At 41.1% G+C, this 17,644-nt stretch overlaps 1 protein-coding gene across 1 annotated transcript; it reads right to left on the bottom strand.

The window, feature by feature from the left end:
- Positions 1–9,413: 9,413 nt before the first annotated feature.
- Positions 9,414–10,358, bottom strand: LOC142740337 (olfactory receptor 52D1-like). Its single transcript, XM_075849886.1, has one exon. The coding sequence runs from the start codon at positions 10,356–10,358 to the stop codon at positions 9,414–9,416; it is 945 nt and encodes a 314-aa protein (XP_075706001.1).
- Between the last annotated feature and the right edge of the window lie 7,286 nt (positions 10,359–17,644).

Raw genomic sequence — 17,644 nt, 5'->3', positions numbered from 1 at the left:
GAGGACCACAAAGGTAAAAATAAGTTGATTTTTTTTTTGTACATTTTTTTTTCTTTATGTCCAATGGGGATGCAGGGAAACACCTATATATAGATATCACATGATCCACCATTTATAATAAACTGACCCTTCCTGTTCTTTAGAGATCACTTCCCTGCATCATCTCATTATTATCACAGGCAGGATTACACTGACAGGTAACACCTATATATAGATGACACATGATCCACCATTTATAATAGACTGGTGCTTCCTGTTCTGAAAGGATAACTTCTCAGCAGTCATTATCATCACAGGCAGGATTACACTGACAAGTAACACCTATGTATAGATAAAACACTTTTTCACCATTCATAATAGACTGACCCTTCCTGTTCTGTAGAGATCACTTCTCAGAAATCATTATCATCACAGGCAGGATTACACTGACCGCTATCAGCTACATACAGATAACACAGGTTCCACTATTTATAATAGCAGACCCTTCCTGTTCTGTAGAGATAATGTAAAGGATTTGCCAGACACAGCTTCTGTGTCGACGCCCGTGGGCAATCAGTCTGCACCTGCTCCTATGTCTGTGAGACTGACTCCATCTTCCACGACTCAGGATGGCAGGCTTAGGAGTGGGAGAGCCTATCACAGCCTGGCTAGACGGAGCTAGCTCCCGCCCACTGTCTATTTATACCTGCCTTTCCTGTTCCTCCTTTGCCTGAGATTCTGCTCTGCTTGTTTCCTGGCCTTGCTGCTGCTGCTTGTACTACTTATCCTCTGCTTGTTATTGACCTTGGCTTTCTGACCACTCTCCTGCTCAGCGTTTTGTACCTCGTTCACTCCTGGTTTGACTCGACTCGTTCTCTACTCTTGTTGCTCACGGTGTCTCCGCGGGCAGCTGCCCCGCTTCCCTAGCTTATGTGTACCCTTGTCTGTTTGTCTGTCTTGCACTTACTGAGCGTAGGGACCGTCACCCAGTTGTACCCCGTCGCCTAGGGCGGGTCGTTGCAAGTAGGCAGGGACTGAGTGGCGGGTAGATTATGGCTCACCTGTCTGTCTCCCTACCCCGTCATTACAGATAATTTCTCAGCATTCATTATCACAGACAGGAGTACACTGACAGCTATCACCTATATACAGATAACACAGGATCCACCATTCATAATAGACTGACCCTTCCTATTCTGTAGAAATCACTTCTCAGCATCATTTTATTATTATCACATGCAGGATTACACTGACGGGTAACACCTATATATAGATAAATATGATCCACCATTCATAATAGATGGACTCTTCCTGTTCTGTAGAGATCACTTCTCTGCATTATCTCATTATCATCACAGGCAGGATTACACTGACAGGTAACACCTATGTACAGATAACACAGGATCACACTATTGACAATGGGTGATGGACACAGCTCCCCTCCTCCCCCCTCCTGCGCAATGACCTATTCACAGGTCCCAGAGTATAGGTTGTAGTTTCTCTATTGTAGACAATGGGGCCCCTCTTGTTCCCAGCATTTTATGGTCCATGTGGCTGCTGTAAAACATATCCCTAGATGCTGTCAATAGCAGCTCAGGTACGATGGCTGCCCCCAGAGTCATGTACAGAAAATTAAACATAAAACAATCTATAATCAGAAAATAAAACCAATTGGAAAAAAAAGGATCTGGTTTTACTATCTGTTTTTAATTAGGAAAAAAACATATGGGTGATACATTCCCTTTGAAGTGTGTGTAGTCCGCCTGTCAGAGAGAGGAAGAGGCTTTACCCTACGATCATTTGATCATTTACATAAATTTCTGTATTGCAGTATATTATGCCTGTCAGTGTTACACTTACAGCCAATATTTTAGGTCCTACCATAGGCAGGGCCTAAAAGTCTCTCATATATCACAGACCTGGGGTCCATTGTCAAACTATCAGCACTAAGGTGCTTACAGAGGGAGCTTCCACCTTCTTTAAAACCACAGTTCCGTAGTCACCACTGACAGCACCATCGGAGTTAACTCAGATACGGACCATTGCAGCATGGTGTCAGCTGTATGTTACAGCTGATACCGACTGCGGATGGCGCTAGCACAGCTCCTAATCCTGCACTATGCTGTTGCCGTAATAGTATGGCATGATGAGAAAATTACCTACTCCCACGTGGCAATATTATGTGGCTGTGCAGGAAGGGGTTAAGGTTGGTGAAAATGCTCTCTCTACATTGGCATTTGTAGCAGCCTTCCGTTGGAGGTACAGTACTGTGCAAAAGTTTTAGGCAGTTGTGCATAAATGCCTCAAAGTAAGAATTCTTTCAAATATAGAAGTGTTAAAAGTTTGATTTGTATCAATTAACACAATGCAAAGTGAATGAACAGAATTGAAATCTAAATCAAATCAATATTTGATGTGACCACCCTTTGCCTTCAAATCAGCATTAATTATTTTAGGTACACTTACACAAAGTCGTGGATTTTGTAGGATTATAGTCAGGCGTATGATTACCAATTATACCAAACGCATCATAATGATCATAATTTTAATATGTAGGTTGAAACATAGTCATTAACTGTAACAGAAACAGCTCTGTAGAGGCTTAAAACTGGGTGAGGAACAGCCAAACTCTGCTAGAAATGTGAGGTTGTTGAAGATAGTTTCATGTGACAGGTTGACTATGGCAACAGCACAGCAACAAGACACAAGGTAGTTATCCCCTTCCCCCTGCTTGCATTCTGGGCCCTAATGTCCAAGCCATTTTTTACATTTTTCCATTGTCACATTCGAAGAGCTGTAACTTTTTTATTTTTGCGTCGGCATAGCTGTATAAGGTCTTGTTTTTTGCGGGACGACTTGCAGTTTTTATTGGTACCATTTGAGAGTAGATGCGACTTTTTGATCACTTTTTATCACATTTTTTTTAACTCAGGATTAACAGAAAACAGCAATTTTTCCATTGTTTTTTGTTTTATTTTTTTACGGTGTTCACAGTGCGGGTTAAATAATGTAACAGCTTTATAGTCGGGGTCGTTACGGACGCGGCGATACCAAATATGTGTAACTGTTTTGCTTTTTTGTAGTTTTTTTTAATAGTAAAGCATTTTGTAAGGGGAAAAAGTGGGTTTTTCATTTTTTTTTTTTTACTTTTTTTTCAAATTAACTTTATTAAACTTTTTTTACTTTTATACTAGTCCCACTAGGGGACTTCACTATCCTCCGATCGCTATTGTAATACACTGCAATACTTTTGTATTGCAGTGTATTACTGCCTGTCCGTTTAAAACGGACAGGCATCTGCTATGTCATGCCTGCGGCATGATCTAGCAGGCATTCGCTCCAGGCAGACCTGGGGGCCTTTATTAGACCCCCGGCTGCCATAGAAGACACTGACACTCGGCGATTTTATCGCCGGCTGTCGGTGGGAGAGAGAGGGAGCTCCCTCCCTCTCTCCAAAACCATTCAGATGCGGTGCACGCTATTGTGCACCGCATCTGAAGGGTTAAACGGGTGAAATCGATACTAATATCGATCTCACCCGGCAGAGCAGGGACGCCCCCAGCCCTCAGCTGCCTCTGGCAGCTGAGAGGAGGGAGATTTGACGGCTCCCTGCTCTGTTTACTTTATTCTACAGCAGCGCCGTGGAATAGCGGCGCTCTAGAATAAAGCCCATTAATGACCGCCGTGAAAAGGCTTATCGGCGGTCATTAAGGGGTTATACTGCACCGGCAAGGTCTCTTCCAGGCAAAGATTTCAAAGCAGACAGGGAAGCAAGATGTGCTGTACAAGCTCTTTAGAAGAAGCACAAAGAAAGGGACAATGTAGAGGACCGTAGACGCAGTGGTCGGCCAAGGAAAATTATTGCAGCATCAATTCTTCTAGGTACACTAACAGACAGTTTTTGAAGGAACTCGGCAGGGAGGTTGTTCTAAATATCTTGGAGAGCCAAGCGCAGATCTTCTGTGGATGTTGCTTCCTCAAATCTCTTCAAGTGATCCCAGACAGACTCGATGATGTTGGGATCAGGGCTCTGTGGGGGCCATATCATCACTTTCTTCGCTCCTTGCTCTACTTTACGCTGAAGATCGTTCTTAATGACATTGGCGGGATGTTTGGGGTCGTTGTCCTGCTGCAGAATACATTTGGAGCCAATCAGACGCCTCCCTATACTACTACATGATGGATAAGTATCTGCCTGTACTTCTCAGCATTGAGGACACCATTAATCCTGACCAAATCCCCAACTTTATGTGCGGAAATACAGCCCCAAACTTGCAAGGAACCTCCACCGTGCTTTACTGCTGACTGCAGACCCTCATTATTGTATTGCTCTCCAGGACCCTCCACCATGCTTCACTGCTGCCTGCAGACCCTCATTATTATACTGCTCTCCAGCCCTACAACAAACAAACTGCCTTGTGTTACAGCCAAACATTTCTAATTATGACTCATAAGTCCAGAGCTCGTACTGCCATTTTTCTGCACCCCAGTTCCTATGTTTTTGTGCACAGTTGAGTCACTTGACCTCGTTTCCACATCGATGGTATAGCTTTTTGGCCACAATTTTTCCATCAAGATCACTTCTGGACAGACTTCTCTGAACTGCAGATGGGTGTACCTGGGTTCCGCTGGTTTCTCCCAGTTGTAATACAATTTTTTAAGACATAAAGCAATTTGGGTAGAATAATCATTTTGCCAATTCCTGTCCTGTCTGCCTTATTTAATTTCAGCCATATTTTGACTTTATTTCTGAGTTTTTTTTTCAGAAATCGCCATTTGGTGCTCCATAAAGAGGAAAAAGTGAACTTTTGCAAAAATATCACGTGGAACAAAATCAGCTAGCTAAGGTGGTTTGGGTAGTCTATGCACTGGATTTATGATGATATCGCTGTGACAAAATAGGAGAAAGAGTTTTGATTATATGCTGAATGTGCAGCTTTAAAGGGAACCTGTCACAAGGTTTGAAGCCACGAAACCAACAGGGTACAGATAGTAGTACCTCTGTCTCATACTATAAATGGTGCAGGTACAGATAGTACTGCTTCCCTGTCTCTCTGTAAATTATGTAGGGACAGATAGTACTGCCTGCCTGTCTCTGTAAATGATATAGGTACAAATATTACTGCCTCCCTGTCTCTCTCTGTAAATGTTGTAGGTACAAATAGTACTGCCTGCCTGTCTCTCTCTGTAAATGTTGTAGGTACAGATAGTACTGCCTGCCTGTCTCTCTCTGTAAATGTTGTAGGTACAGATAGTACTGTCTCCCAGTCTCTCTCTGTAAATGATGTAGATACAGATAGTACTGCCTCCCAGTCTCTCTCTGTAAATTATGTAGATAAAGATGGTAATGCCTCACTGTCTCTTTTTCTCTCTGTAAATGTTGTAGGTAAAGATAGTACTGCCTCACTGTCTCTCTCTGTAAATGTTGTAGGTACAGATAGTACTGTCTTCCTGTCTCTCTCTGTAAATGATGTAGGTACAGATAGTACTGCCTGCCTGTCTCTCTTTGTAAATTATGTAGATACAGATGGTACTGCCTCCCTGTCTCTATCTGTAAATTATGTAGATACAGATAGTACTGCCTCCCTGTCTCTCTCTGTAAATGTTGTAGGTACAGATAGTACTGCCTCCCTGTCTCTCTCTGTAAATGTTGTAGGTACAGATAGTACTGCCTCTCTGTCTCTCTCTGTAAACTATGCAGCTACAGATAGTACTTCCTCCTTGTCACTCTCTGTAAATGATGTAGATACAAATAGTAATGCCTCACTTAGAAGTCATATTACAGCCTCTATCTTTCGTCAGCACTATTCAATAAATTCAGAAAATTCCCGATACAGAAGCATCTAAAAAAAAGGTAGCAGCTGGGATGAGAAACGAAAACATTACACATGTTCAAGCTTTCATAAAATTTGAGCTTCAAATCACTAAACTTATCAAAAAGTTATGTACTTACCCTTTAAATTAAACTATCATAAACTTCATGAACTATCTGATGTCAGAATAAGAAAGTAAAGATGGAACAGAGCATTTCTAAAGAATAAAAAATTGGAGAAATAAAAAAATAGGAGAAGCGCTAACCCGATACATTGCTCCATCCATCCTCTTCTCCAGAGCTGCCCCTACTCCACATCCATTGTTGTTTTATGTGCATATATACTGGATAACATGTACAAATGTAGCAGATTTGAATTTGCAATTTAGCACAAACATTGGTGCTTTCACTATGTGGTTTTCTGTAGCATTACATGGGGTCCAGCATACACAGGATTGATGGACTCTCCTTAGGACACGCAATAAAAATGTCATCAGCTTGATTTCCACTGTCCTCTTTGCCATGTCTGGTGTTTCAGTTTAAAGGGAATGTGTTGCTAGCAAATAATGTATATATTTTTTTAGTTAAACAATTAGTGTGTAGGTGATTAAACATTGTTCTAATTTTTTTTATTTTTTTCACGAGTCAGGAAATATTATAAATTAGATTCTAATTTATAATATTTCCCAGTGCTGGTCACTAGATGGAGCAATTCCCAAAATTGCAGCATTGCATGTGGTAAAGCAACCACATTGCTTTATGCTGCAAAATTGGAAAAAAATCCCTCGCTCTAGTGAGCTCTCAGAATCCCCCCCTCCTTTATCCTGGCTAGTGCCGGGAGAAACGAGGGGATTGAACGGTCAAACCTCCTACACTGTGTGTCACCATTTTTTAAGCTAACACACAGTGTAGTAGGTTTACATACAGTAGTAAACACACACTGAAACACGAACATACATAGAAATAATTTACCTGCTCCTGCCACCGCCGCTCCCTCCGGTCCGTCCGCTCCGTCTGCTGCCGCTGCTCCAAGTGCACAAGTCCGGAAGCCGCGACCGGAAGTAGTAATCTTACTGTCCGGCCGCGACTTCCGGTCCACAGGAAAATGGCGCCGGACGGCGCACAGTTCAACTTGGACTGTGTGGGAGCGGCGCATGCGCCGTTCCCACACAGACGGCGTACACTATAGTGGATGGAACGGGCCCCGTTCGCATTCACTATGGGACTGTAGCTGCCGTATTCCATGTCTGTATGTGTCGTTAATCGACACATACAGAAATGGAAAAAAAAATGCCAGCCCCCATAGGGAGGAAAAAGTAAAAAAATAAAAAAAAGTAACACACAAACACACAAATAAATCTAAACGTTTTTAATAAAACACTAACATCAAACTGATGTAAAAAAAAAAATTTTGGCGACACTGTTCCTTTAATATCACTCAAGGCTGAACATCAACATCTCTTGGAATACAATGGTGCTAAGTTGGGTATTTCTGCTGATTGTTGGGGGTACTGGGGGCTCAGACTCTCATTGATCACACATTGATGTTGTGTACTAATCCATTAATGTTATATCCTGACAAATCTCTTATATCTGTATAGCGGTCAGAGGTGTTTCCTCTTATCTTTGCTTGAATTTCCTTAAGGACTTTATGAAACAAATTCAATACAATAATGCAACATATCAACAAAACCCTTGACAGGCTGCAACACACATCACAACCACTGGGCGGCCACACATAGACACATAAAACATAGACATCTCATGACAAAGTATCACAAAATCATGTTTTGTTTTTTTAAAGCTGATCATCTCCCGCCGCACTTCTCAGAATGTTGATATAAGAGCAAAGGTAGGGAAGGACACATCTGTACATGATAAAATTCTGTCTGCCGGTAGCCACCACTAGGGGGAGCTTACTGCATACTCTGAAATCAGTAATAACACAGTATATAATAGGCTCCTAAGCTCCCCCTAGTGGTGGTTGCAGCAGTCTAAATTGTGTCATTTAACTCTATAGCTATGCAGGGGATTTGAAGCTAAATGGTGTTCAAGATTTACTTACTCTATTAACCTACCATGAGGTACATGTACTTCATGATGAATGGGCAAAAATATGGAACGGACTCAGGAGCTCAGCCCACTCCATACACATTTAGTGTCAGATGTATATTACAGCAGACACCTCTCTCTAACGGCTGGGTTTAATCCCGGGCAGTAAACCACAATATAGACTGCAGCATATAAGGTGTTAGAAAGAGAGGTGGGCCACTCTGTCATTCCATTGTCCCCCCAGCAAAGCAATCACAGGGTGCCAAAGTCTTGTCGTGGCATCTGGTAGCCTAATAAAAGCCCCTATTTCTGCTATCTTGGTCCCCCCATGTAACCCTGCCAGAGCCTGGGCTTTATAAAAGACCGTTAACATGATAATACACTGCAATACATAAGTATTGCAGTGTATTGTACCTGCGATCAAGTGAATACATGTTTAAGTCCACTAATAGGACTGACAAAAATGTTTAAAAAATGCATAACGTTTTAAACAATATAAAAAAAATAAAAGTTAAAAAAAACTTGTTTTTAAAAAAAAACAAATAAAAAATAAACATGACTGGTAGCACCACTTCTGTAAGAATCCAAACTATTAAGATATCACATATTTACCCCTCACGATTAACACCGTAAAAGTGATTACTGCAGAAATGAAACCCAAAAACCATGGAGAATTGCTGTTTTATTTTCCATTCCGCCCCACAAAATAATTTTTGGACATTTTTTAGTACATTATATGGTATTTTGAATAATGCCATTAAAAATGACAACTCGTCCCACAGAAAAAGCTAAACTGGGGGTGGCCAAAAAGTTAATTGCAATCCACCAGTCGACCTCTGATCCATAGGCAGCAGATTGCAATGACAATTTATTACACCTTAATTTTGAATAGCTGTGCGTGTGGGTTATGCAGTAGCATGAAGTGTTGTCAGTAACATCTGGCTGCTCGGGGAAATCCACTGTGAACAAGATTGTTATAAATAAGAGTTAGACTCTGTTCACATCATGTTATTTGAATACGTTTGGCGTATGCGCTCCGGAAAGCTTTTGGCGCATACGTAGAATGCATCCATAGGCAACCGCTCACTAGGAATATGGAAAAACAGTGTCCTCTGGTGTACGCCAGGCCGGTATGCATCCATGTACCTGTAATCCGCTGCACTTTTCTATACATAGAGATACAGTAAAAAAATATATACTACGCATTATAATTTTTTATTACAATGGGTGTCTATAGGCAACGTAAGCCACTATATACCTATACAGTGGCATATGTAGCAGCCTTTTGTTGCAAGAAAGCAGCAAAATGTAAACAAAGACTAAATTTGCGTTTCGCGAAATCACATATCAATTTTATGTTCAGTGGTTTGAGTCTTTCAAATTAACGCGCTCATAACATGCTATGGGCTGTCACTGGGGTCTTCAACTTGTGGCTCTCCAGCTTTTGTATTACTACAACTCCCACTATGCATGCTGGGAGTTGTACTTTTGCAACAGCTGGAGAGACACAAGACGGAGATGATTGGACTATCGATGGTCTCCACTTTTTGATTCCTGGGTTTGGCACAAATTATTTTTGCACCGAGATGCTGTTTAGTTGGAAGAGCTTAAATATTCTGACCCGTATTTTGGTCAACTTCAGGCCGTAGATCAGAGGATTCAGGATGAATGGCACCACTAGACCATAAGCTGACATGAAAATTCTCGCCTCATAGGGGACACTTATGGAGACATATCGGTAAAAGAAAATCTCAAAAAGTATATCAGCCACAAAGTTGACGGTGGTTATGAGCTGAGGGGTGCAGGTGTTCACCGCCTTGGAGATGACCTCCTGAGAAGCTTTAGAACATACTCGTAGGATAAAAATATAGGAAACCAATATAAAAATCAACGTTGAAATCTGCGTGAAAAAGCATAGGAACAGGCCAAAGATATTATTAACGGATGTGTCAATGCAGGAGAGTCTCACCACCGACCAGTTGTCACAGCAGATCTTCATTATGACTGTGCCGCACAACGGGAGTCTAACGGTCAACATGATGTGTATGATAATAATAACCAATGAATTACAAAGAGCGGCTGCAAGGAGTTTGTAGACCATGGACATGGACATGATGATGTTGTATCTCAGGGGGTTACAGATGCTCACGTAACGGTCAAAGGCCATAGCAGTCAAGGTGTACAACTCAAAGGTGAGAGAGACGTGGATACAAAATATCTGGAGTATGCAAGCACTGTAGGCAATTGTATAAACATTGAAAGCCAGATTTCTAAGCAAACCAGGAAAGAAAGAAGAACTTCCACACAGGGCGTTAATGCAAAGTGCAGATATGAAGATGTACATGGGTTCCTGCAAGGCCTTATGGATGGCAATGGTTATGATGACCACACCATTAGAGAAGATGATTAGAATGTAACAGATAAACGCTAAAGCACAATACACATATCTCATTGTAGACATCTCCCCAAAGCTGAGGACCAGAACAGAAGGATGAAAGGATGAGACATTTTCCATCACAAGACTCCTCCTTATTATAGGCTTCTGTAATTCAACATATATACCATGTTATTTCTTGTTCTGTAAATACATGACATTACTTATGTTAATCTGATCCTGAGTATTATACTCAAGAGCTGTACTCACTATTCTGCTGGTGGAGTCACTGTGTACATACATTACATTACTTATCCTGTACTGATCCTGAGTTACATCCTGTATTATACTCCAGAGCTGCACTCACTATTCTGCTGGTGGAGTCACTGTGTACATACATTACATTACTTATCCTGTACTGATCCTGAATAACATACTGTATTATACTCCAGAGCTACACTCACTATTCTGCTGGTGGAGTCACTGTGTACATACATTACATTACTTTTCCTGTACTGATCCTGAGTTACATCCTGTATTATATTCCAGAGCTGCATTCACTATTCTGCTAGTGGAGTCACTGTGTACATACATTACAATACTTAACCTGTACTGATCCTGAGTTACATCCTGTATTATACTCCAGAGCTGCGTTCACTATTCTGCTGGTGGAGTAACTGTGCACATACATTACTTTACTTATCCTGTACTGATTTTGAGTTACATCCTGTATTATACTCCAGAGCTGCACTCACTATTATGCTGGGGGAGTCACTGTGTACATACATTACTTATCCTGTACTGATCCTGAGTTACATCCTGTATTATACTCCAGAGCTACACTCACTATTATACTGGTGGAGTCACTGTGTACATACATTATATTACTTATCCAGTACTTATCCTGAGTTACATCCTGTATTATACCCCAGAACTGCACTCACTATTCTGCTGGTGGAGTCACTGTGTACATACATTACATTACTTATCCTGTACTCATCCTGAGTTACATCCTGTATTATACCCCAGAGCTGCACTGACTATTCTGCTGGTGGAGTCACTGTGTACATACATTACATTACTTATCCTGTACTGATCCTGAGTTATATCCTGTATTATACTCCAGAGCTGCTCTCACTATTCTGCTGGTGGAGTCACTGTGTACATACATTACATTACATTACTTATCCTGTACTTATCCTGAGTTACATCCTGTATTATACTCCAGGGCTGTACTCACTATTCTGCTGGTGGAGTCACTGTACATACATTACATTACTTATCCGGTACTTATCCTGATGTACAGCCTGTATTATACTCCAGAGCGCCACTCACAATGTTGCAGGTATTACATTTTCTTGACTAGTATCTTCAATATTGCATTTTAGAAAGCTTAGCCTGTATACCAGGAACTGTACAATCATCTGATGTAGGGAAAAGTAACTGCCTCTTGTATTACCTGAGCTCAGCTAAGCTGTAAGAGGTGTCTGTAACAACAAGCTTGCTGACCGTTTACAGTGATGACCAGCATTTTACATAGAATAACTCATTACGTAAATAAAGTGCTACGGCTGGGACTGGAGATGTGTCAAGAGGAGGGACTGTGTTAATGAGAGTAAAAGTATTAAATGAGAAAAAACGCGTCAGGGTACGAGCCGCTCATTTTGGCCGAAGAGCCATAACTTTTTTATTTTTCCATCAATGTCGCCATATGATGACTTGTTTTTTGCGAGACTTCATTGCTACCATTTTGGGGTACATGGGACTTATTGATTAACCTTTTATTATAATTTTTTTGGGGAATGGGAAAAAATAGCAATTTTACCATTGTTTTTTGCGAGTTTTTTTAAGGCGTTCACCTTGCAGATTAAATAATATGCTAACTTTATTTTTTGGGTCATTATGATTGCGGGGATACCACATATGTGTAGTTTTTATTTTATTTTTACACTTTTACTAAATAAAACCATTTTTTTTATGGCAAAATAAACTTTTTAATTTTTTTAATGTGTACCTTTTTATACATTTTTATTTCACATGAATTATTTATTCAGTCTCACAGGGGACTTCACTATGCCATCTTTAGATCGCAGATGTAATGCTTTGGTATACTTCGCATACTAGAGCATTATTGCCTGTCAGTGTAATACTGACAGGCATCTATTAGGACGTGCCCCTAATAGACATATAGCCAGGGCAGACCTGGGGGCCTTTAACAGGCCAACACCTGCCATGACATCCCATCGGATGCCCGCAATTGCATTTGCGGGTTGCCGATGGGTGACAGAGGGAGCTCCCTCCCTCTGTAAACAACTCAAATGCAGCGGCCGCTAATGACTGCGGCATTTGAGGGGTTAAACGGCTGCAATCTAAGTACATTTCGATCGCGGTCGTTGGAGCAGGAGCCACGGGAGACGTTGATTACGCCCCCGTGAAAAGGTGGTGGCCTAGAATAAAGCCCCTTAATGACCGCCGTGAAAAGGTGTATGAGTGGTTATTAAGGGGTTAAAGACTTAATGGTTGAAATAATTTCTTCTTTCGGTACTGGGAAATAATTCTTGTTTAATTGATCCACAGACAAATAGGGAAGTTTCACAGCGTTCAGAAAGAACAAGACTTCATATTGTAAAGTCTGATGATTACCAGAATTCTGCCCCAGTTTATAGAGTGGCATAATAACCGGCAAATTGGTTGTCTATTTGCTGCGTGGGGAATATTTTATTCCTCTGTCTATTGAAAGGAAAACCTATCCTACTCCTGTTATGGCTACTTTAAATTAGTCTGGCTAGTAGTTCCCCAAGGTAGACTTGAGCAAATTTACACAAAATTAGTTACATGTCCGATTTGATTGAATCTGCCGTCTAATTGGATTCTGCCTGAAGAAATACGGCACCAATCACTACTGCCCCAATTGCCCTGAAAACTTGTGTCTGACTCTCAGAAACCCCTTCACATGATGTTATTGCCTTCCATCGGTGGTATATTTTGGGAGGACTCCCGATGTATACCTCCATAAGAATACTGCAACAAATGCCACTGTAGAAGCATACCATGAGATACATCGCACAATTGCTCCCCACTCAGCCTGCCCATTGCCCCTAACAGCATGTACACAATCCATTATGTGCATGCTGCTAGGGGAAACATGCGGGATGTGGAGAGCTGTAACAGCCGGAGTCCCGCATCGGGATTCAGAGAGCTTCCCCCCAGAAGGTTTTCCTGCGGACTCCGGCGTTTGGGGAGCTCCTGACGTAACTGTGCCCACACAACACTCTGTTGTGTTTTGTGAGGCATGCAGGGGAAGCTCCTGTGACCCCTGCACCGATGAGACCTCTGAGTGCCCGGGAGCACAATCCTTGGTACCCGCACTTTGGCTTCTACACACCATGGTTTTTGTACCTCACACCAGACAACCCAGCGGCCTGACTTTCCCCCCTTCAAAGCAGCTAGAGTACCCGAATGCTTCTTGTCTTTCCTGGGGTAACCATAGTGACATAACTATCCATATATGAAAATTATATGTTAATGGAGGTTCCCTGGGGTAGTTCGAGTGATATAACTGACCATATATGGACAGCTACATCACTGGGGCTACCCCAGGAAAGATAAGGAGCACACAGGCACTCTGGCTGCTTTGGAGGGGGTATAGTCAATTCGCTGTGCGGTTGGCTGTGGATTACAAAGGCCACAGGAATGGGGCATCTAGAAAGGAGCGTCCCCTCTCTCTGGTGCGGGGAGGCCGGAGTGTGGGCAGCATGGAGGAGGATGGTGGAGGAGGTGAGAGCGCTCCAGGGTAGGGAACACAGGAGATTCCCCTGCCTTTCTCACATAGCACACTGGGGGTTATCAGTCACCACTGCTAATCCCCTGAGACTATTATATGATGGACAGTTAGGTCAGAGCATCAGTATTTAGAGAGGAGAAGCCGTCTGTATCCCGAGGAGAGACTCTGGCTGCTATAGCTCTCCACAGACCGCCCATGCCCCAAGCAGCATGTACACATTTGGTTGTGTACATGCTGCTAAGGTCAACGGGAGGGTTAAGTAGAGACCCATCAGGCGACATATCCCACTGTATGCCTGAACATTGGGATACGTAACATCCTTCTATCGGAGGTGTAGCTCAGGAATCTTTAGACGTATACCTTGGAAGGAAGGCAGTAACAGGAATAAAAAGGGAACCTCAAAATTTTAAGATTTCACTACATCCAAAACTTTGGGAAAATTTGGACCGAATTCAATTTGGGCTATTATCATGAACATAAAAGTTAATTTTTAGCCGTTTAAACACTGAGTCACAACTACAGTATGTACTAAAATAGACTGCAATCTCAAATGTTAGGAGTTAAGTTCAACCAATATATTCTCACTAGGGCCCTTCTTATTCCGTGATTCCAAGAGTTGGATATGAGAAATGAAACCATCAATATCTCGATTCTTCTGTTTATTAACCCTTTATAAACTTTCAGAGCATTCCATATGATAAAAAAAAGTCAGGGACTGAACTTACATTGCTCTCAAAGAACGATTGCAACTCAGATTCCAGATATTGTAAAAATTTAGGATAGGCATAATAAATTAATTAAGTCTCCATGGTGAAGATAGGGAATGATGTAAATTCTATCAGAGAGAGTTGGTAACAAGGGCATGGTCCGACTGCTGTGTGATTGTCCCAATTTTGGCTCGTAAAACATTTTAAAAGCCTTTTATCTATTATCTACTTTGTAATTGAGAAATACAACTTGTCCCACAAAAACCAAGCCCTTATACATCTCAATTGGTGAAAAAATTTAAAATGTATGGCTATTAGAAAATGGCAACAGAAAACAAACAATCTTTTTACTAAAAAATTGTTTTATTGTGGAAAAAGTTGTAAAACATAAAAAAAACTACATAAATTCGGTATTGCCGGAATCGAACTGACCCACCAAATAAAGTTAACATGTCATTTATAACGCACGATCTAAAAAAAACTGTGCCTTGCAAAAATAGGCTAAAAAGTGATCAAATCGTTGCATGTACCCCATAATGGTACTAATAAAAACTACAGCTTGTCCCACAAAAATCAAGCATTACACAGCAAAATAAGTTATGGCTCTCAGAATATGGTGACACAAAAACATGATATAAAAAAAAAAAATTGGGTAAAAGTCATAAAGCATTAAAAAAATATCTAAAAATTTGGTATTTTCTATTCCAGATTTTTGATCACCATGTCTCCCATAAAATGGAACGAAAAGTGTTCAAAAAGTCACATGTACCCCAAAATAGTACAAATAAAAAATACAGATGCCTAAAGAGACTTATGAAATGCTGTTTTGAATACTTTAAGGGGTGCAGTTTTAAAAATGGGGTGATTTATAGGGGGTTCTAACATATAGACCCCTTAAAGTAACATCAGACCTGATTTGGTCCGTAACAAAATAGGTTTTGGAAATTGCTGCTAAACTTATAACCCTCCTAACATCCTAAAAAAAAATAAAAGAATGTTGAAGAAATGATGCCAACATAAAGTAGATATATGGGAAATGTTAGTTAGTAACTATTTTGTGTGGTATAACTGTCATACAAGCAGAGAAAATCTATTTTTTTAAAAATTCTAATTTTTGCCTTTTTTTAAATAAATGTTGGTAATTTTCACAACTAAACGCTGAATGTATCGACCAAATTTTTACCACTAACATAAAGTACAATGTGTCATGAGAAAACAATTTCCGAATCGCTCGGGTAAGTAAAAACATTTCAAAGTTATTACCACATAATGTGACATGTCAGATATAGAAAATGGGGCTCTATCAAGAATGTCAAAAGTATCTGCAGCGGGAAAGGTTGAACATACGGTAAAGTATGAAAGGTACCATCTAGTCCCCCTTCTCCCTTCTTTCCTCAAGTCTTGTCTGCCTTTTAAGACCTTCCACCTTGTTATAGTTCCTGTTCTATTTTCTCAATGTCTTTTTGTAAGTGAGGTCCAGTATTCCAGATGTTGGGTCACTCGATCTCTATACAGCGGGGGTCACAATCTTCCTCATTCACTTTGTTATACGTCGCACTTTGCAGCCAAGCACTCTACTATATTTTCCTACTGCCTGGCCAAAGAAGTCAGTCCCCTAAATCCTTGTGTCCTAATGCCCTGGATAACTCAGAACTGCCAATGCAATACTCAGGCGGAGGACTCCTTCCCAAGTGCCATTTTTTACATTTGGAAACATAACATTTCCGTTTTCATTGTTTTGACCATTTTTCCAATAAAGTCAAGTTATTTTTCCATGTTACAGACGCTTCGAGGAATATTAACCCTATTACACATTTTTCCATGCCTTACCTAGCAAACCTTCTCCTATGTCACCTACCAACATTTAAAAAAGAACAGAACCTTGTGATCCACCACCTGCGACTAATCTCTAGCCAACTGCGAATCCACTGAACTATCCAAGGATTAAGTCCAATTTTTAATAACTTGTTCATGATCTATTTTATTATTGTCATTTTCTATCTCTTGCACACATTTACTACATCTGCCTCCAGATCATCCAACATGAAGCTGTATTTTTTAGCAATTTAGTATAATCAGCAGAATAAGATGAGAATTTTTTTTTTTTCTTACCAGCGTTCCGGGTGATGATTTTGCAGTGAGAAGCTGTTTCCCTCCTTCTGAAGCGCCTTCCGTCAGCAGATATTTATACCTTACTGTTGTGTAATACGTTTTGATGACAATAAAGGCTAATTAAGGCTGATGTAAGCGCTTGTTTTCCTTAAAAAGACACCGAGATGTCTGGGGATATTGTCCAATGGGAACAGGATGTCAGAATGTATTCTTAGATTTGTCTGATTAACAGTGGTGCTCAGATCCACGGTCCTGTCTGGTTTCCATGACATCTGGCCCACTCTGGGAAGAGCATGAATTGCCTAAAACACTCACTTGGAAACTTCCAAAAAATCCAACATTTCGGATACTTACCCTCTAGCCCCGCTCTGATCTGATCCTGGCTCGTGTCCTGGTTATATCTTTATCTGCTGATCCACTCCCTCCCTCTATGTCAACCTCTAACTTTGTTAGGACTTTAATCCGGCACCTGTGCCGTAATGTACCAACCACCATTTGTGACTACCCTGGGGACCGCGACCTTTGAATACAACTGGGAAAGACCATACCCCAATTTGAAGGTTCTAGGGTAAAGTACAGGGAGATTCCTTCGACTATGCACCTCAATTTTGTCAACTTATTGCGGTTTAACGATCTAGTTCTCTGCTAAAAACCAAAACACAGGAATCTCTGTGTCACGGCGCGGGGTGTGGACCCACTGGGCCGTAGCGCGTAGCGGAGTAGCAGCTGGCTAACAAGGTACAAAACAATGTCTATAGATCAGAACGGGTACCTGAGGCAATGTAGACAGTGGCGGAAGCAGGACTTGACTTTCACAGCAGGTA

Source organism: Rhinoderma darwinii, chromosome 2, assembly GCF_050947455.1.
Source record: "Rhinoderma darwinii isolate aRhiDar2 chromosome 2, aRhiDar2.hap1, whole genome shotgun sequence".
NCBI lineage: Eukaryota > Metazoa > Chordata > Amphibia > Anura > Rhinodermatidae > Rhinoderma > Rhinoderma darwinii.
The sequence above is the reverse complement of the archived record's forward strand: the minus strand, read 5'-3'. Positions and strand labels throughout refer to the sequence as shown.

Excerpts from the sequence above, each read along its gene's own strand:
- LOC142740337 (XM_075849886.1), bottom strand. The coding sequence starts at position 10,358 with ATGGAAAATGTCTCATCCTTTCATCCTTCTGTTCTGGTCCTCAGCTTT.